Source organism: Triticum urartu, chromosome 7A (assembly GCF_056163025.1).
Source record: "Triticum urartu cultivar PI428250 chromosome 7A, HENAU_Tu73, whole genome shotgun sequence".
NCBI classification, from domain to species: Eukaryota; Viridiplantae; Streptophyta; class Magnoliopsida; order Poales; family Poaceae; genus Triticum; species Triticum urartu.
In genome coordinates this window covers 52,941,310-52,962,495 of record NC_141879.1, presented here as the reverse complement: position 1 = coordinate 52,962,495, position 21,186 = coordinate 52,941,310, and the positions used below count along the sequence as shown (strand labels likewise).

Here is a 21,186-nt window from a genome sequence, read left to right as displayed (position 1 = left end):
GCCGGGCGAAATTTCGAACATACATGAAGTTGTCATGGATACTTCTCCTTTTGATGAATGCACTCTGGGCGTTGGAGACAAGATCATCCATGTGGGGTGCAAGCCGGAGCGAGAGAATCTTGGCAATGATTTTAGCGATGGCGTGGATGAGGCTAATGGGCCTATAGTCAGAGATTTCTTTCGCGCCATCCTTTTTGGCAATAGAACAACGTTGGCCGAATTTAGCCACTGAAGGTTGGAGGTGTGTAGAGAATCAAAACGTTGAATGACCTCCATGATCGAATGCTTGATGGTTTCCCAACACTTCTTGAAGAACATCCCCGTGAATCCGTCCGGGTCCGGCGCCTTATCACTAGGCATATCCTTCATAGCCTCCCAAACCTCGTCCTCGGTAATGGCGGAGTCGAGGTCTTGCAAAGCATGATTCTCGATGCCCAATTCCTCCCAATTGAAATCCTTGTTACACGTGCTTGCCCGCCCCATTCTGGAAACCCGAACATTCTGGAAACGTGGAATTCCAGACACCTCGCGCCCCAGCCACATCCCCTCCACGTCTCGCCCCCAATTCCCACACCAACCCTCACAGAGAATTAAAAGTGATGTCCCCAGCAAGCAAATCTGGCGACCCTAGAGACACCTCCTCACCGCCCTAGCAACCATCTTCTCCGGATGTGGGTGGAAGAGAACTAGAGATATGATATCATGGACTCATCAACAACGGTGACACACCACATGGAACTAACATGTACTATAATGCTCATGAAAACATGAACTGATGGTATGCAGCAATAATAAAATGTAAAAGAAGCTTTTGGTGCCACACTAGATGTCTTCATTGGGTTAGCTTGGCGGTCTCTAAAATCTCAATATTTCACAACTATTTTTTGAGTGTGCGCGTACTTCCTCCGTTTCTTTTTAGTTCACATATAAGGTTTGGTCAAAGTCAATTTTTTGTAGAATTTGACTAATTTTATATTAAAAAATATAGACATTCACAATATGAAATCAATATTACCAGATGCACCATGAAACGTACTTTCATACTATATAGTTTTAGTATTGTATATGTTTATATATTTTTATATAAATTTGGTCAAACTTTGTGTAGTTTGACTTTGACCAAATCTTATATGCAAAGTAAAAAGAAACGGAGGAAGTATATGTGATATCTGGTGCACATGATTCCATAAATCACACCGGGGGGAGAAACTCACTGGCCACCTGAAACTGTACATCTGCACGCGTGCAGGTCCTCTGGGACCACAGTTCATGAAGAGCTTGAATTTGAACTTTCCATCCCAACCAAGGTTTGGCTTGGGGATTGTGATGCTAATACGCATACAAGTTCAGTGTGTAAAACTTGACATGTTTTTCACGGTGTTTTGCATGCCCTACTAGGGAATATTTGAATGTGTTTGCAGTAGCTTGGCCTGCATGTGCATTTTTCACCAACGTACAAATGGATGAGAAATGCAAAGATGGAGACATATTTTTTTTGAAATAGAGAGTTGTATTAATTAAGTAGAGAAAATATAGTTCGTACAATCGTGCAAGGCCTCGCTCAATACGTAGGTTGGCACTGTGTCTTGCATAACCCCACCACGCAACTCTCTACGCCCCAACTGGGCAAGACTATGAGCTAACCTATTTCCCCTTCTATCTACTTTGCAAAGACGGAGACGTATTGGAGCTGCAAAAATCTCTAATGCCACTGCAAGTCAAATTAAATGTGTCCGTGTACCATTGCCATAATGCTTTGCTAGCTACTAAGCCGTCCAGAGGAGGAGGATCTGGCCTGGTTCAGCTAGGTCGCAGTGACTTGGATTCTGAATTTTGGAGGGACTGGAGCCTGCTTTCCAATATGCACTTCGCCGGAAAGTACTCACACCGGTGACAACTCTCTTCGGATAGATACGGAATTTTGGAGGCTAGTCGAGGTGCCATAGTGGAACCACAGACCGATCCAGTAGTCGGGACGTGCTCGATGAAATCAATAGCATGATTTTCATAGCTTTAGTGTGACTAGATGATGTCCAAGAAGTTCTCAATGCCTCCCATTTCTATGAGTAGCTTACCGAAACTAGACATAAATACAATGAGTGGCATTCTCTATTAGGGTGGTAAGACGGAACACTAGGCAAGTGGCATGGGAGAAGGAGGAAGATTCTATATATGAGAATTATTGATAGGCACGTCTTTCATTATGAGGTAGCACGTTGAGGAAGGTGAGCAAGCACTATCTCTCAAAGAAAAAAATGTCCGAATTCTGGAGTTTTGTCATTGCACAAGATACCAAAATAATTATTTATTTGCGAAAGTATTTTTAGTTATATAGTAGTACACACATGTATAAATAAATTTAGTTTTACATTGACATTTAAAATATTTAGGTCACATTATTACAATACAATTACCATTAATTGGCCAAAAATGCATACAAGTGACGAGCAGGCCGGCCGGCACTCACCGCTGGCATTCCACAAAACACATACAAAGACTTAGACTCTGGTGTCTGATTTCACCACAAGGAATCTAACCATCTGAACCGTTCTACCTCAACAATTGTGTTACTAATCTTTTTAACGACATATATTGGGTAGGGCCCATCACGGGCGCGACTATGTGTCGTTAAGGTCTCGCCCGAAGCGGGCAACAATGGGCCTGCCTAATGCGCTGGAGATTCATAGGCCTTAGGCGCTTGTTTATTCACAATCTTTTAGTTTTTTTTTCTTTTCTTGTTTACTTGTTTTTTATTTTTTAATATTCTAAATATATATATATATATTATAAAAATCAATTTGCATACAATTTTAAATAAATGTTATGGATGCATTTGAAAACTAGTAAACGTTTATAGAAAAATGTTTCTTATGTATAGAAAAAAAGTACAACGTGTATGAAAAAGTAGACATCAAAACACACACACACAGAGATATATATATATATACACATCAAAAGATGTTTCTTATGTACTCATCAAAAAATATTTTTATACACATTTTACTATGTGTATAGAAAACGTTTCTGGTGTATAGGAAAAATGTACAATGTATGAAAAAAATTGACATCAAAACATATGTTTGAAAAAAATATCAATGATGTAAAATAGAAATGTTAAATGTGTATAAGAAAAATGTTTTTTATGTATACGAAAATATACAATCTGTATGAGAAAATAAACATCAAAACATAAATCTGAGACATATTAATCATGTACTTGAAAAATGTTAAACGTTTCTTACGTATACAAAAAAAATACAATATATATGGAAAAAAGTAGACATCCAAACATATATCTCAAAAATGTGAAACATGTATCTGAAAAATGGTTAACGAGTGTAAAAAGAATTTTCCTACTATATATGAAAAGTGCACAATCTGCATAAATAAAAAGTAGCTCTCAAAAAATATAAAAACTATTAATCATGTATTTAAAAATTGATAAAGGTATATAAATGCTTTTATATGTATAGAAAATGCATAATGTTTATGAAAAAAGAAAATATACACGAAAAAAATATATTTTAGAAGTACGAAATGTTTGATTGAAGAAAATAAACATGCAAAAAATGTAGTTGATGTATATGATATGAATGTAGACTTTTGTTAAATAAAAGAAAACCGAGAAACAAACGAAGAAAGCCAAAAGATAAGAAAAAGATGATAGAAAACAAAGAAAAAGCTAGAGAAAACCGAAAGAAAAAGAAAAATAAAAAACTCACAGAAAACAGAAAGAACTGAGGAAATCACTGCATGACAGCCCAGAGTAATCGTGCTACAGTACTGGGCCGTCCCATAACTGTAGGACAAGGGGAGAGGCTGCGGGCGAGAGGAGGGTACATCATCCCGCGCTTCGTGTCCTCCGTCTGCCTGCACTTGGCTTGGGCTTTGGGTGCAGGCTGGTGGCGAACGCCCACTCGGCCCAGGGGTCCAGCCTGGTCTGGAGGCTTCCCGACCCGAACGTTCGGGAAACGTGGGATTCCAGTCTTCCAGAGGCCTCCACGTCCCGCCCCCAATTCCAATTCCCACACCAACCCCACCCCGGCCGAGAATTAAAGCATCTCCGGCGAGACCCCAGCACCCACCTCCAGCTCCTCCTCCTCCTCCCCCCGCCTCCGGAGATCCAGGTAACCTCGCCCAACACACCCGCGCGGTCGATTCCTGCTCTATCTCGGCGAGGGGTGCTCATACCGCCGTGATTCGCTGCCGCAGAGATGGAGCGCGGGCGGGGCGGGAGGGACGGCCCCTTCGGCGCGGGCGACCCGTTCGCCGGATTCGGCCGCCTGGGGGGCGCCCCGATGCCCGGCCTCTTCGGCGGGGGCAGGGACCCCTTCGACGACCCCTTCTTCACGCAGCCCTTCGGGGCCAGGATGGGCGGCCCTGGAGGAATGTTCGGCCCCGGCCTGTTCGGGCCGATGGGCGGCGGCCCCGGCATGTTCGGCGCCTTCGGGCCCGGGCCCGGGGACGGGTTCCTTGAGCAAGCTCCCGCGAGGAGCGGTGCTGTCATCACGGAGATTGATGAGGACGAAGAGGAGGGCGACGGGGAGCGCGGCGGCCGGGAGGCGAACCGCGGGGCATATGTTCAGGAGCCGGATGATGGGAATGATGGTAGGGCTGGGATGAGATTGGTTCAGTTTCTTCACCATTCATGTGCTGTTTCCTGGGACGCCATGTGGCTCTGAGTTTTTCGTGTGATGTGTTTATGTGTTTGTAGGGATGCAGGGGGGTCAGGTCCAGCTGCGGCGTGATCCCAGCAGGGCGAACGGTGGCGGCCAGCCGCAGTCGCGTTCGTTCACCTATCAGAGCTCCACGGTGACTTATGGTGGGATTAATGGAGCCTATTATACCGCTTCCAAGACCCGGAGGAGTGGCAGCGATGGGGTAGGCAAATTACTGATATGGGACTAATTCACTTGATTCGTTTGCTTTGTGGTAATCAGAACTGATACTGATTAGTGTGTTTCGTGCAGATTACTGTCGAAGAAAGCAAGGAAGCAGACACTACGACTAAAGAGGCCACTCATAGGATCTCCAGGGGAATTCATGATAAGGTAGCCAGATGGCCCCTTCATATGTTCATCGACCTACTAAATAATTAAGTAATTAAAGTGATATTGAGTAAGTCTATGCACACTGGATTGAAACATGTCATATTGGTAAATTTTAGAGCCCAGTCCCTTTTATGAGACAGAGTTGGATTATCAGATAAACCAATTGAATCAGGAATGATGACACATATAACTTGTACTATCAAAAGCTTAGGTTATATCTAGTGAATATGAGTTTGCAGCTTTTTTTCGTTGTATTAATCAATTGAACCAGCAGTGACATGTATAACTTATCTGTAAAGCTGGGGTTATATATCCCCTGGATTTTGGTTCCTGGCTCATTTCTTAATTTATTCTAGGGACACTCGGTAACAAGGAAGCTGAAATCAGACGGGAAGGTGGACAGTACACAGATACTGCACAATCTCAATGAAGGTTTGTTTTGTACTTCTAGCTTTCCCTGCTCTGATGTGCCCACAGTACACTTCTTATATGTCATTAACAATATTTTCCTATACAGATGAGTTACCTGGATTTGAAGAATCATGGAAGGGCAATGCTGGACAACACTTACCAGGCTGGAACCAAAATGCTGGTATATCTAATGGTGACAACTCTGGTAAGCAATATCTATCTCTTGTTTCGTCGTAACATGCACAAATTTGATGCCATCTAGAATGGTGCCAACTACACAGAGATATTGCAGTATTTCTTTCTCTGGCAGAAAAATTATCTCCTGCATCTTAAAATGGGCTGGAAATGACAAACAAAATGCATTCAAGTAGAAAGGGGTCAGATTGGACATTTCCATGTGAACAGCTTCCTAGTGGGGCACCAATTACAATTGCAGTGCTGGAGAACAATTGTTAGACATTATTGATTGCTCAAATATGAAGTTGGACTGAGAAGTTGGACATGTGAAATGTTTTTGGTGCCTGTTCAGCAAATGTTAACATGACCCGACTTGAAACTGAAACTAGTTACTCCCTGGAGGCTGGATGATCCTCGAAGGGGTGATTATTTGGTTCTATGAGGTCTGTCTTGATGGGATGTAAAGACTAGGTCCAGTTCCAGTTTTTACCTTAGCTTTGACTTTTGTTTACTGGGTTTTCCGCGGACTTGAAAGATCAAATGAAGTGCCAGATAACCTGTTCACAAGTGTTGATGTGGCTGTTGTCATTTTCATCAAGTATGACAAACTGACTGATGGGAAATTAAGCATTGATGGAGTATAACTGTGTGTTATGGTCGAATGTAGCAAGATAATTAGATGAATATACACTCGCGGGCCTGATAACAAACAGGCCATTGGTGCACAAATTTGCTGTTCTGCCTAGCATTACAACTACAATTTGCGATTAAACGGACACCATGTGGTTCTTTAACATGTTGATTGGCTTGTACTCGCTGAGATGATTTGTCTAATACCATCATGGCACATCATTTATATATTTGTGAGCATACTCATTTGCATGGCGCTGCCTTCTCTAACCATCAAGTATGTACTGATTATTCACAACAGGAAACCGTGGTACCAACGGTGCCAGGCAGCCTGCACAGAACTGGGCGCTCCCCGGAATGCAGCAACAGCGTGATCCAAGGAGGCACGACAACGGGCAGCCAAAGCCAAAGTCATCGCGGATCATCCCAATCTCCTGAAGGGTGAAGAGAGGCCCGATGAGGCGTGATGGCCGGGTCAAAATCACAACTCATCCCATGATCTCGTGCAGAGGGAATAGCCGAATCCACGGAGCAAATGAATAAAGCACTGCTGCTTTGCGCAAGCAGTTCAGCTTCGAGTGTACGTTCCCCTAGCTAGATACGAGTAGGAAGCTAAACTGAAAGTGATGGAGGCCTGGAGGTCCGGATGTGATCTGCTATGTGCCACCGCTCGGCCGCGCCCTGTACCCTGTATCGTGAATACATTCTGTGATTGAGTCTATTGTGTTTACTATCTGATCTGCCTGTAAAGATATGCTATAAGCTCTACTATCTGTAATGTCCCTTGGTGCCGGGTTACACGAATAACCCTAGAAGAATACAAGCTGTGTGCCTGCAGTAGTATTCAGCTTCCTGTGGATGGTTGCTTAATAAAACTGGTATTTTCTGTGTTAAGCTTGTGCACTGGTGCTTGGCTGAGGGTGTCCAATTAATTCTTCACGAATCTTGACGCGTTTTAGCAGTTTTTGTGTGCCACGTAGGACTAAATTGGTATGTGGGCATTTATCCGCTCGCTTACACGTTCTTTTTCACCACACGGGGGTTGGTGTGTGGGCGTTTAACAATTCGCCCACACACCAGTTTTCACGCACGCAGAGGGGGCTGGTGTGTGGGTGTTTATCACTTCGCCCACATGTCCGTCTCCTCGCCCACATCCAAAGCTGGCAGTTGCCATGTGTCTTTGCAGGGTACATGACAACTGCCTTAGCTTTGCTTGTAAGCAGATAGTAACTTTTTTTACTCGAGTTGTCATATGTTTTTGCATGGTACATGGCATCTGCCCTAGCGTGCATGTAAACAGATGGCAATTCTTTCTCTTTACATGGCAACTGCCCTAGCGTGCTTGTGAGCACACGGCAACTCTCTCATTCACCCGAACATGTTTTTTTGCCATGCCTTTTTGTAGTGCTACACGGCAACTGCCTAGTGTTAGTGGGTGACAACTCCTAAAGTTTTGAAATCATGGCAACTGCAGTAGACCAGACCATACATGTAAACTGCAGTTGAGCAACCATGGCAATGTTGGAGAACGTTGCAGAAAATAAAAAATTTCCTACGGTTTCACCAAGATCCATCTATGAGTTCATCTAGCAACGAGTGATCGGATTGCATCTACATACCTTTATAGATCACGCGCGGAAGCGTTCAAAGAACGGGGATGAGGAAATCGTACTCGACGTGATCCAAATCACCGGAGATCCTAGCACCGAACGGACGGCACCTCCGTGTTCAACACACGTACGGTCAGCGTGACGTCTCCTCCTTCTTGATTCAGCAATGGGGGAGGCGAGGTTGATGAAGATTCAGCAGCACGACGGCGTGATGGTGGATGCAGCAGTCACCGCAGCAGGGCTTCGCCGTTCTTCTGCGAGAGGGAGAGGTGTAGCAGGGGAGAGAGAGACGCCAAGAGTCAAGGGTCCGGCTGCCCCTCCCTCCCCCCTTTATATAGGCTCCCCAAGGGGGGGCGCCGGCCTTAGGAGATGGGATCTCCTAGGAGGGGCGCCGGCCAAGGGTGGAGTGGCCTCCAAGGCAAGTGCCCCCCCCCCCCATCCTAGGGTTTCCAACCCTAGGCGCAGGGGGTGGGCCAAGGGGGCGCACCAGCCCACTATGGGCTGGTTCCCCTCCCCACTTCAGCCCATGGGGCCCTCCGGGATGGGTGGTCCCATCTGGTGGACCCCCGGGACCCATCCGGTGGTCCCGGTACAATACCGGTGACCCCCGGAACTCTTCCGATGGCCGAAACTGCACTTCCTATATATAATTCTTCACCTCCGGACCATTCCGGAACTCCTCGTGACGTCCGGGATCTCATTCGGGACTCCGAACAACTTTTGGGTTACTGCATATTCATATCTCTACAACCCTAGCGTCACCGAACCTTAAGTGTGTAGACCCTACGGGTTCGGGAGACATGTAGACATGACCGAGATGGCTCTCCGGTCAATAACCAACAGCGAGATCTGGATACCCATGTTGGCTCCCACATGCTCCTCGATGATCTCATCGGATGAATCATGATGTCGAGGATTCAAGCAACCCCGTATACAATTCCCTTTGTCAATCGGTACGTTACTTGCCCGAGATTCGATCGTCGGTATCCCAATACCTCGTTCAATCTCGTTACCGGCAAGTCACTTTACTCGTACCGTAATGCATGATCCCGTGACCAGACACTTGGTCACTTTGAGATCATTATGATGATGCATTACCGAGTGGGCCCAGAGATACCTCTCCGTCATACGGAGTGACAAATCCCAGTTTTGATCCGTGCACCCAACAGACACTTTCGAAGATAACCGTAGTATACCTTTATAGTCACCCAGTTACGTTGTGACGTTTGGTACACCCAAAGCACTCCTACGGTATCCGGGAGTTACACGATCTCATGGTCTAAGGAAAAGATACTTGACATTGGAAAAACTCTAGCAAATGAACTATATGATCTTGTGCTATGTTTAGGATTGGGTCTTGTCCATCACATCATTCTCCTAATGATGTGATCTCGTTATCAATGACATCCAATGTCTATAGTCAGGAAACCATGACTATCTGTTGATCAACGAGCTAGTCAACTAGAGCCTTACTAGGGACATGTTGGTGTCTATGTATTCACACATGTATTACGATTTCCGGATAACACAATTATAGCATGAATAAAAGACAATTATCATGAACAAGGAAATATAATAATAATCCTTTTATTATTGCCTCTAGGGCATATTTCCAACAGTCTCCCACTTGCACTAGAGTCACTAATCTAGTTACATTGTGATGAATCGAACACCCATGGAATTCTGGTGTTGATCATGTTTTGCTCTAGGGAGATGTTTAGTCAACGGATCTGCTACATTCAGGTCCGTATATACTTTACAAATATCTATGTCTCCATCTTGGACATTTTCATGAATGGAGTTGAAGCGACGCTTGATGTGTCTGGTCTTCTTGTGAAACCTGGGCTCCTTGGCAAGTGCAATAGCCCCAGTGTTGTCACAGAAGAGTTTGATCGGCCCCGACGCATTGGGTATGACTCCTAGGTCGGTGATGAACTCCTTCACCCAAATTGCTTCATGCGCTGCCTCCGAGGCTGCCATGTACTCCGCTTCACATGTAGATCCCGCCACGACGCTCTGCTTGCAACTGCACCAGCTTACTGCCCCACCATTCAAAATATACACGTATCCGGTTTGTGACTTAGAGTCATCCAGATCTGTGTCGAAGCTAGCGTCGACGTAACCCTTTACGACGAGCTCTTCGTCACCTCCATAAACAAGAAACATTTCCTTAGTCCTTTTCAGGTACTTCAGGATATTCTTGACCGCTGTCCAGTGTTCCTTGCCGGGATTACTTTGGTACCTACCTACCAAACTTACGGCAAGGTTTACATCAGGTCTGGTACACAGCATGGCATACATAATAGAACCTATGGCTGAGGCATAGGGGATGACACTCATCTCTTCTATATCTTCTGCCGTGGTCGGACATTGAGCTGAGCTCAATTTCACACCTTGCAACACAGGCAAGAACCCCTTCTTAGACTGATCCATATTGAACTTCTTCAATATCTTATCAAGGTATGTGCTTTGTGAAAGACCTATGAGGCGTCTTGATCTATCTCTATAGATCTTGATGCCTAATATATAAGCAGCTTCTTCAAGGTCCTTCATTGAAAAACTCTTATTCAAGTAGGCCTTAATGCTGTCCAAAAACTCTATATCATTTCCCATCAAAAGTATGTCATCTACATATAATATGAGAAATGCTACAAAGCTCCCACTCACTTTCTTGTAAACGCAGGCTTTTCCATAAGTCTGCATAAACCCAAACGCTTTGATCATCTCATCAAAGCGAATGTTCCAACTCCGAGACGCTTGCACCAGCCCATAAATCGAGCGTTGGAGCTTGCACACCTTGTCAGCATTCTTAGGATCGACAAAACCTTCCGGCTGCATCATATACAATTCTTCCTTAAGGAAACCATTAAGGAATGCCGTTTTGACGTCCATTTGCCATATCTCATAATCATAGTATGCGGCAATTGCTAACATAATTCGGACGGACTTCAGCTTCGCTACGGGAGAGAAAGTCTCATCGTAGTCAACCCCTTGAACTTGCCGATAACCCTTAGCGACAAGTTGAGCTTTATAGATGGTAACATTACCATCCGCGTCCGTCTTCTTCTTAAAGATCCATTTGTTTTCTATCGCTCGCCGATCATCGGGCAAGTCTGTCAAAGTCCATACTTTGTTTTCATACATGGATCCTATCTCGGATTGCATGGCTTCAAGCCATTTGTTGGAATCTGGGCCCGCCATTGCTTCTTCATAGTTCGAAGGTTCACCGTTGTCTAACAACATGATTTCCAAGACAGGGTTGCCGTACCACTCTGGTGCGGAACGTGTCCTTGTGGACCTACGAAGTTCAGTAAAAACTTGATCTGAAGTTTCATGATCATCATCATTAACTTCCTCTCTAGTCGGTACAGGCACCTCAGGAATATTTTCTTGAGTTGCGCCATTTTCCGGTTCAAGAGGTAATACTTCATCAAGTTCTACTTTCCTCCCACTTACTTCTTTCGAGAGAAACTCCTCTAGAAAGGATCCATTCTTGGCAACAAAGATCTTGCCTTCGGATCTGAGGTAGAAGGTATACCCAATAGTTTCTTTAGGGTATCCTATGAAGACGCATTTTTCCGACTTGGGTTCGAGCTTTTCAGGTTGAAGTTTCTTGACATAAGCATCGCATCCCCAAACTTTTAGAAATGACAGCTTAGGCTTCTTCCCAAACCATAATTCATACGGTGTCGTCTCAACGGATTTCGACGAAGCCCTATTTAAAGTGAATGCGGCAGTCTCTAAAGCATAGCCCCAAAATGATAGCGGTAAATCGGTAAGAGACATGATAGATCGCACCATATCTAATAGAGTGCGATTATGACGTTCGGACACACCATTACGCTGAGGTGTTTCAGGCGGCGTGAGTTGTGAAACTATTCCACATTTTCTTAAGTGTATGCCAAATTCGTGACTCAAGTATTCTCCCCCACGATCTGATCGCAAGAACTTGATTTTCCTGTCACGTTGATTCTCAACCTCACTCTGAAATTCCTTGAACCTTTCAAAGGTCTCAGACTTGTGTTTCATTAAGTAGACATACCCATATCTACTCAAGTCATCAGTGAGGGTGAAAACATAATGATAACCACCGCGAGCCTCAACACTCATTGGACCGCACACATCAGTATGTATGATTTCCAATAAGTTGGTTGCTCGCTCCATTATTCCTGAGAACGGAGTCTTGGTCATTTTACCCATGAGGCATGGTTCGCACGTGTCAAATGATTCGTAATCAAGAGACTCTAAAAGTCCATTTGCATGGAGCTTCTTCATACGTTTGACACCTATGTGACCAAGGCGGCAGTGCCACAAGTATGTGGGACTATCATTATCAACCTTACATCTTTTGGTACTCACACTATGAATATGTGTAGCATTACGCTCGAGATTCATTAAGAATAAACCATTCACCATTGGAGCATGACCATAAAACATATCTCTCATATAAATAGAACAACCATTATTCTCGGATTTAAATGAGTAGCCATCTCGTATTAAACGAGATCCTGATACGATGTTCATGCTCAAACTTGGCACTAAATAACAATTATTGAGGTTCAAAACTAATCCCATAGGTAAATGTAGAGGTAGCGTGCCGACGGCGATCACATCGACCTTGGAACCATTCCCGACGCGCATCATCACCTCGTCCTTCGCCATTCTCTGCTTATTCCACAACTCCTGCTTTGAGTTAGAAATGTGATTAACTGCACCGGTATCAAATACCCAGGAGCTACTACGAGTACTGGTAAGGTACACATCAATTACATGTATATCACATATACCTTTCGTTTTGCCGGCCTTCTTGTCCGCTAAGTATTTGGGGCAGTTCCGCTTCCAGTGACCACTCTCCTTGTAATAAAAGCACTCAGTCTCGGGCTTGGGTCCATTCTTTGGCTTCTTCCCGGCAGCTTGCTTGCCGGGCGCGGCAACTCCCTTGCCGTCCTTCTTGAAGTTCTTCTTACCCTTGCCTTTCTTGAACTTAGTGGTTTTATTCACCATCAACACTTGATGTTCCTTTTTGACTTCTACCTCTGCTGATTTCAGCATTGCAAATACTTCAGGAATGGTCTTTTCCATCCCCTGCATATTGAAGTTCATCACAAAGCTCTTGTAGCTCGGTGGAAGCGACTGAAGGATTCTGTCAATGACCGCGTCATCCGGGAGATTAACTCCTAGCTGAGTCAAGCGGTTATGCAACCCAGACATTTTGAGTATGTGCTCGCTGACAAAACTATTTTCCTCCATCTTACAGCTGAAGAACTTGTCGGAGACTTCATATCTCTCGACCCGGGCATGAGCTTGAAAAACCATTTTCAGCTCTTCGAACATCTCATATGCTCCGTGTCTCTCAAAACGCTTTTGGAGCCCCGGTTCTAAGCTGTAAAGCATGCCGCACTGAACGAGGGAGTAATCATCAACACGTGTCTGCCAAGCGTTCATAACGTCTTGGTTCTGTGGGACGGGTGCGTCACCTAGCGGTGCTTCTAGGACATAATCTTTCTTGGCAGCTATGAGGATGATCCTCAGGTTCCGGATCCAGTCCGTATAGTTGCTGCCATCGTCTTTCAGCTTGGTTTTCTCTAGGAACGCGTTGAAGTTGAGGACAACGTGGGCCATTTGATCTACAAGACATATTGTAAAGATTTTAGACTAAGTTCATAATAATTAAGTTCATCTATTTAATGAACTCCCACTCAGATAGAGATCCCTCCAGTCATCTAAGTATAACATGATCCGAGTTAACTAGGCCGTGTCCGATCATTACGTGAGACGAACTAGTCAACATCGGTGAACATCTTCATGTTGATCGTATCTTCTATACGACTCATGCTCGACCTTTCGGTCTTCTGTGTTCCGAGGCCATGTCTGTACATGCTAGTCTCGTCAAGTCAACCTAAGTGTTTGCATGTGTAAATCTGTCTTACACCCGTTGTATGTGAACGTTGGAATCTATCACACCCGATCATCACATGGTGCTTCGAAATAACGAACTGTCGCAACGGCGCACAGTTAGGGGGAACACTTTCTTGAAATTATTATGAGGGATCATTTTATTTACTACCGTCGTTCTAAGTAAACAAGATGCAAAAACATGATAAACATCACATGCAAACAAATAATAATAGTGACATGATATGGCCAATATCACATAGCTCCTTTGATCTCCATCTTGGGGCTCCATGATCATCTTGTCACCGGCATGACACCATGATCTCCATCATCGTGTCTCCATGAAGTTGCTCGCCAACTATTACTTCTACTACTATGGCTAACACGTTTAGCAATAAAGTAAAGTAATTTACATGGCGTTTCTCAATGACACGCAGGTCATACAAAAAATAAAGACAACTCCTATGGCTCCTACCGGTTGTCATACTCATCGACATGCAAGTCGTGATTCCTATTACAATAGCATGAACATCTCATACATCACATATATATCATTCATCATTCATCACAACTTTGGCCATATCACATCACAAAACACTTGCTGCAAAAATAAGTTAGACGTCCTCTAATTGTTGTTGCAAGTTTTACGTGGCTGCAATAGGGTTCTAGCAAGAACGTTTTCTTACCTACGTAAAAGCCACAACATGATTTGTCAACTTCTATTTACCCTTCATAAGGACCATTTTCATCGAATCCGCTCCAACTAAAGTGGGAGAGACAGACACCCGCCAGCCACCTTATGCAACTAGTGCATGTCAGTCAATGGAACCGTCTCACGTAAGCATACGTGTAAGGTTGGTCCGGGCCGCTTCATCCCACAATACTGCTGAAGCAAAATAAGACTAGTAGCGGCAAGAAAGTTGACAACATCTACGCCCACAACAAATTGTGTTCTACTCGTGCAAAAGGAACTACACATAGACCTAGCTCATGATGCCACTGTTGGGGAACGTTGCAAAAAACAAAAAATTTCCTACGGTTTCACCAAGATCCATCTACGAGTTCATCTAGCAACGAGTGATCGGATTGCATCTACATACCTTTGTAGATCACGCGCGAAAGCGTTCAAAGAACGGGGATGAGGAAATCGTACTCGACGTGATCCAAATCACCGGAGATCCTAGCGCCGAACGGACGGCACCTCCGTGTTCAACACACGTACGGTCAGCGTGACGTCTCCTCCTTCTTGATCCAGCAATGGGGGAGGAAAGGTTGATGAAGATCCAGCAGCACGATGGCGTGGTGGTGGATGCAGTAGTCACCGCAGCAGGGCTTCACCGTTCTTCTGCGAGAGGGAGATGTGTAGCAGGGGAGAGGGAGGCGCCAAGAGTCAAGGGTCCGGCTGCCCCTCCCTCCCCCCCTTTATATAGGCTCCCCAAGGGGGGGCGCCGGCCCTAGGAGATGGGATCTCCTAGGGGGGGCGCCGGCCAAGGGTGGAGTGGCCCCCAAGGCAAGTGGGGCGCCCCCCCACCCTAGGGTTTCCAACCCTAGGCGCAGGGGATGGGCCAAGGGGGCGCACCAGCACACTATGGGCTGGTTCCCCTCCCCACTTCAGCCCATGGGGCCCTCCGGGATGGGTGGTCCCACCCGGTGGACCCCCCGGGACCCATCCGGTGGTCCCGGTACAATACCGGTGACCCCCGAAACTCTTCCGATGGCCGAAACTGCACTTCCTATATATAATTCTTCACCCCCGGACCATTCCGGAACTCCTCGTGACGTCCGGGATCTCATCCGGGACTCCGAACAACTTTTGGGTTACTGCATATTCATATCTCTACAACCCTAGCGTCACCGAACCTTAAGTGTGTAGACCCTACGGGTTCGGGAGACATGTAGACATGACCGAGATGGCTCTCCGGTCAATAACCAACAACGATGTCTGGATACCCATGTTGGCTCCCACATGCTCCTCGATGATCTCATCGTATGAACCACGATGTCGAGGATTCAAGCAACCCCGTATACAATTCCCTTTGTCAATCTGTACGTTACTTGCCCGAGATTCGATCGTCGGTATCCCAATACCTCGTTCAATCTCGTTACCGGCAAGTCACTTTATTCGTACCGTAATGCATGATCCTGTGACCAGACACTTGGTCACTTTGAGCTCATTATGATGATGCATTACCGAGTGGGCCCAGAGATACCTCTCCGTCATACGGAGTGACAAATCCCAGTCTTGATCCGTGTCAACCCAACAGACACTTTCGGAGATACCCGTAGTATACCTTTATAGTCACCCAGTTACGTTGTGACGTTTGGTACACCCAAAGCACTCCTACGGTATCCGGGAATTACACGATCTCATGGTCTAAGGAAAAGATACTTGACATTGGAAAAACTCTAGCAAATGAACTATACGATCTTGTGCTATGTTTAGGATTGGGTCTTGTCCATCACATCATTCTCCTAATGATGTGATCTTGTTATCAATGACATCCAATGTCTATAGTCAGGAAACCATGACTATCTGTTGATCAACGAGCTAGTCAACTAGAGGCTTACTAGGGACATGTTGATGTCTATGTATTCACACATATATTACGATTTCCGGATAACACAATTATAGCATGAATAAAAGACAATTATCATGAACAAGGAAATATAATAAATTATTGCCTCTAGGGCATATTTCCAATAGGCAACTGTAGTTGTCTGACATGGCAACCGAAGTTCAGCGACATGGCAACTACAGTTAAACGAACATGAACGAGGGTCTCGACCATGGCAACTGCGGGACGCGCGGTGACTGTCAGGCGGGGCGTGCGGGACCACAAGGTACGAGGCCTGACGTATGGGGCGTGTGGGGGTTATCTATTTCGCCCACACGCACGCATGTAAGAGGAATCGGGAGGGAAAAAAGAGGTGTGTGGACATTACTTGTTTTGCCCACACATAGATGTGTGGGCTGTTCCTCTTATACACCACATAAAATGTGTGGACAGATTTTCTTACGCCCACACGTGTGACACTTATCGATGTCGTAAAATTATTATGAGTAATATTAGGGCCTGTCTAGGCACATCATAAGGAAGGCCAGGAATCTTCGCCCGCGTGGTCTTCTTGACCCTAGCAAACATAAAAAAATAATAAAAGAAAATACATCCAGGAATCTTCATCTAAAATCAATGGAAGGACTTGGGTGAGTGGATGGTTAGGAGAATGGTAGTATTCCAGTTCATCAGAGTTTAAATTCTACACTAGACACTGATTAAATTTATTTTTTGCTCGCTGGCAATGCATGTTTGATAAGAGACCTGTCAAAAAAATTGTATGTTTGATAAAAGAAGATGTTTTCGTCAACTGTAATGACTTCTCCAATCTCTGCGACCCTGGGGTCAGTTGCTTCTGATTTAATATAGTATCAATAGCTATTAATAAAGTTCAGTTTATCTGTCTCTGATTATGGTGTGCATGCTTGCCTTTATAAGCGCGAGTGTGTATATATTCTCTCCGTCCGGAAACATTTGTTGCAAAAATGGATAAAAATAGATGTATTTAGAACTAAAATGCGTGTAGGTACATTTATTTCTTCGACAAGTATTTTCGGACGGAGGGAGTACATATGTATGAACGTTAAATCCAAATTAACTGGCATATCTTTAACACAATTTTAGTACAGTATAAATTTTATTAATTTTTTCTAAAGCTGCGTATCTGTGGAAGTAGTTTTTTAACCGTGTCGGGCACACGAGTCACCACACGACACCCCTCGTCTACACATCTCCACGGCCCACGCGACGCGACCCGAGCACGCACCGGCTCGCGCTCCCGCCACGTCCCTCCCCACGCGTCCCCCCACCTCACCTCCACCGCCGCCGCCGCCGTGACCCGACCCCCTCCCTCCACCCCCACCCCAGATTTGCCCCAAACCCCCGCCACAACTCCCACGCCCGCTCAGATGCTGCCGCTCGCCCGCCGCCTGCTGCTGCCGCGCGGACGCCGGCTCCTCCACACGGCCCCGCCGGCGGACCCGGGCGTGCTGGCCTGCCGCCTGGCGTCCCGCGCCGTGGTCCGCTTCCGGGGCCCCGAGGCGGCGCGCTTCCTCAACTCGCTCCTCACCAACGACGTCCTCCTCTCCCACGGCTCCCCCGCCTCGTCCCAGCCGCAGAGGTACGCGCCCACGCCCAACGCGCCCGCGCGGGCGCCCCCGCCGCGGTACGCCGCGCTGCTCACGCCGCAGGGCCGGTTCCTCTACGACCTCTTCCTCTACCGCCCCGCCCCGCGCTCCCAGATGCTCGACCGCACCGGGGCCGCGCCGCAGACCGGGGAGCGGCCCGGCGGGGAGGAGGGTGGGGAGGGGGACGGGGAGGTGCTCGCGGATGTCGACGCCGCTGAGGTCGACGAGCTGCTCGCCTGCTTCAAGAGGTGAGGATTCGCAGAGCTGATTTATTTTGTGCATCCCGTGCTGACACGAAACTTGCAGTCATTACTCTGACCATTTGCATGGTCGAACTGCGACCGGAAAAGTAAGATTGTTTGGGGAAAGAAACAGTACGAGCTAATCAACCTATGGGGCCAATTAGCTCTAGGAAACGGAGTTTCTGTAGTCAAAGCAGTTGCTGATTGATTAGTTATTTCCTTGTGTTGTCAGAGGATACAGTTTGAAGATGATCGATTGTGTGCCCGTTTTGGCTGGACATTCCAGTGCATAACTTGGAGTCATGAATCTTGATTTTTCAGTGCCATAAACATTGAAGTTGCAACCCCAGAAGGACATCAGCTGGATCACAATTGGGAAATTAATCCTAGCTGACAATGTTTCGGTCCCAACTAGGAGCCTGCGCATGTTTTGGTCTCAACTAGGAATCTGAGCATGTTTCGGTTTCAACTAGGAGCCTGAGCATGTTTTGGTCTCAACTATGAATCTGAGCATGTTCTGATCTGAACTCGGGATCTGAGCATGTTTGATCTCAAGTAGCAATCCTGTTTGGTTGGGGTTTGTTCTTGACTGTGGTGTGGACATGAGAATTTTGATGCTTTTTTATCATTTAGTATGTCCGTTATAGCTTTCCAAACAGTCAGGGTCAAGTTCAAATCACTTATGCCATGGCAATTTTTTTGTCCATTTTGCAGATATCGGCTAAGAAGCAAGGTTGAGATAGATAATGTAAGTGAGGAGTTTTTGTGCTGGCAAAGATTTGGAAGTGATGTCGCACATTCTGAACCTTCCACTCAAGAACCCGAGGCTCAATCCATTGGATGGGGACAAGGCAGTGACCATGCTGCTGAGTCATCTGCACAAGGGAACGGTCATGGTTGGCAGTGGCTCAAAGATCCTCGGCTTGACATTCTTGGCTACAGAGGAATATTTCCAGCTGATACAATACGTAAGTCATTTGTTCTTGGTGCTTTCTAAAATTACATTTGATATGGTGCTCAATATCTACCGATGGTCATTTGAACATGCAAGTAACTCTTGGTTGTGCCCGCAGCACCACTTGTTGAGGCTGACAAAGAAGCAGATGAACGCCATTATTTGCTTTGGCGTATAGAAAATGGGGTTGCAGAAGGCTCAACTGAGATACCAAAAGGTAGGATTAATTTCCAGTTGATCTGTTAAGACACTGAAACATCAGCATACTTAGAGATTTGTATAGCTATTTGATGTTCCTTGGTTAAGGACATGGCTTCGATTCTGGAATGATTCGTTCAGTGTTATGTTGAAGAGTCTGGCCATTTAAACTGGTACTCCCTCTGTAAACAAATATCAGTTTACGGAGGTAGTACCCAGCACTGTAATTCAATGGTACAGGAAGAACTGTGCTACATCCTGTTAACAACAGTAAAACTATTGATGAAAACATCTGCATCTACTGAAGCAATTTTAAGGAAATTAGATTGCGTACTCATGGTTTGTCAGGTCATTCTGGTTGGTTAGTGGTGGTGATGGATATTTTACAATGGCATACATTATCTATAAGGAAGAGCTTAGAAGCCTACAGTAGCATAAATCGTATAGGCAATTTCATTTCTGTCTTACGACTTAAGATAGTAATGCTAGGAGCCCAGAGATTCTGGTTGATTCGTGCTAGTGAATTGTTCAGTACGGTGGCTTCAGGGGCATAGCTTAGAAGCATAGTCTCTTGTCTCTTGTAGGCTGTAGCACATGGGCAAGTTGGTATGGGAACTCTGTCTATGCTTAACTAACATCTTTTCTCCTGCCCTTTCTTGCTTTCCTAATTGTATCATTTTTGGCTGTTACACTATGTTTCCTTACATTTCCAGCTTAAACATTAAGATGCTTGTTCTTTCCTCTTTTGCTAAAACCATCTTCTTTTGTACCAGGTGAAGCAATCCCACTCGAGTACAATCTTGCAGGCCTGAATGCTATTTCATTCGACAAGGGGTGCTATATTGGTCAGGAGCTGATCGCACGCACACACCACCGTGGTGTCATCAGGAAGCGCCTGATACCCTTGAAGTTTGTAGATGAAAATGACAAAGGTATTAATTCTGTGCTAAATTATGCAGTCATCCAGTCTCTGTCAACCGGATATTGATTCTGCAACCTCCGTTATCAGAACTCGAGCAGGCTGTTGCTCCTGGCTCAGATGTCGTGGACGACGCCTCTGGTAAGAAAGTGGGTACGGTAAGCACCGCTCTCGGCAGCCGTGGGATGGGTCTGTTGCGGCTCGAAGCAGCACTGAAGGAAAACGCTATCCTTGCCATCAGCGACAACAGAGATGTGAGGGTCAAGGCGATTAAGCCAGACTGGTGGCCGGCTGAGTGGACAGAGGTCTTAGCACAGCAGAGCGCAGTCGCTTGATCTTTTAAATTTCCAGTACCTGACCAAAAATTCGAGCGAAATGAAGTAATGAAGTTCTTCGTAGTTCATAGAGGCAAATCTGAAGGATCTGGGCGCCAATTCTTTCATAGAGGCGCTGTGAGTAGGGGTGGAGTTTCAGACAGTTTAGCAAAGGTTACCTGACTGTGGTCTGTGGTCTCTCAGTTTCTGGGTCTAGTTTCTTGGTCTACTGTCTTATCAATTTCTGCACCTAGTTTCTTCCTTACTGTACTCCCTTGTGGCAATGATAGATCAAGAATAAGCTACTGTGTACAAATTATACACTAAAAATAAGTCTCCTGTTTTAGGGTTTGCCAGTTCCCAAATGTTTTCTTTCGAACATCTCTGAAACGGATGATCTAATTTTGCAGACATTTTAACTCGTCAGTAAATCTTGTTCAAAGTTGTTAATTTGTCTTGGGAAAAAGGAAAATCTTCTCGTGCTGTTGTCGCCTCTGTTTTGTTTCGAGCGCCTTTTTCTGTCAAGACTTTGTTTGAAGCTCCTAGATTGGCCGCACCTCGAAAGATATGTCTTCCAAAATGGAAGATACTGAACTTCAGC

At 45.6% G+C, this 21,186-nt stretch overlaps 2 protein-coding genes across 3 annotated transcripts; both read left to right on the top strand.

Annotated features, from left to right (window-relative positions):
• The first annotated feature begins 3,970 nt into the window (after positions 1–3,970).
• Positions 3,971–7,163, top strand: LOC125520514 (uncharacterized). 2 transcript variants are annotated; one of them, XM_048685467.2, is made up of 7 exons: positions 3,971–4,127; positions 4,213–4,608; positions 4,715–4,881; positions 4,971–5,051; positions 5,408–5,483; positions 5,569–5,667; positions 6,571–7,163. In XM_048685467.2, the coding sequence occupies exons 2-7, from the start codon at positions 4,215–4,217 to the stop codon at positions 6,705–6,707; spliced, it is 954 nt and encodes a 317-aa protein (XP_048541424.1). In that variant the 5' UTR covers positions 3,971–4,127; positions 4,213–4,214; the 3' UTR covers positions 6,708–7,163. The 2 variants fall into 2 exon arrangements, with proteins under 2 accessions (XP_048541424.1, XP_048541423.1); XM_048685466.2 differs by having other exon boundaries at positions 4,000–4,608.
• A 10,496-nt stretch (positions 7,164–17,659) lies between these two features.
• On the top strand, positions 17,660–20,950 carry LOC125522143 (Glycine cleavage T-protein family). The gene is made up of 5 exons (XM_048687220.2): positions 17,660–18,205; positions 18,914–19,167; positions 19,273–19,371; positions 20,126–20,284; positions 20,362–20,950. Exons 1-5 carry the CDS (start codon positions 17,739–17,741, stop codon positions 20,604–20,606), a joined length of 1,224 nt encoding a protein of 407 aa, XP_048543177.1. The 5' UTR covers positions 17,660–17,738; the 3' UTR covers positions 20,607–20,950.
• Positions 20,951–21,186: the final 236 nt, after the last annotated feature.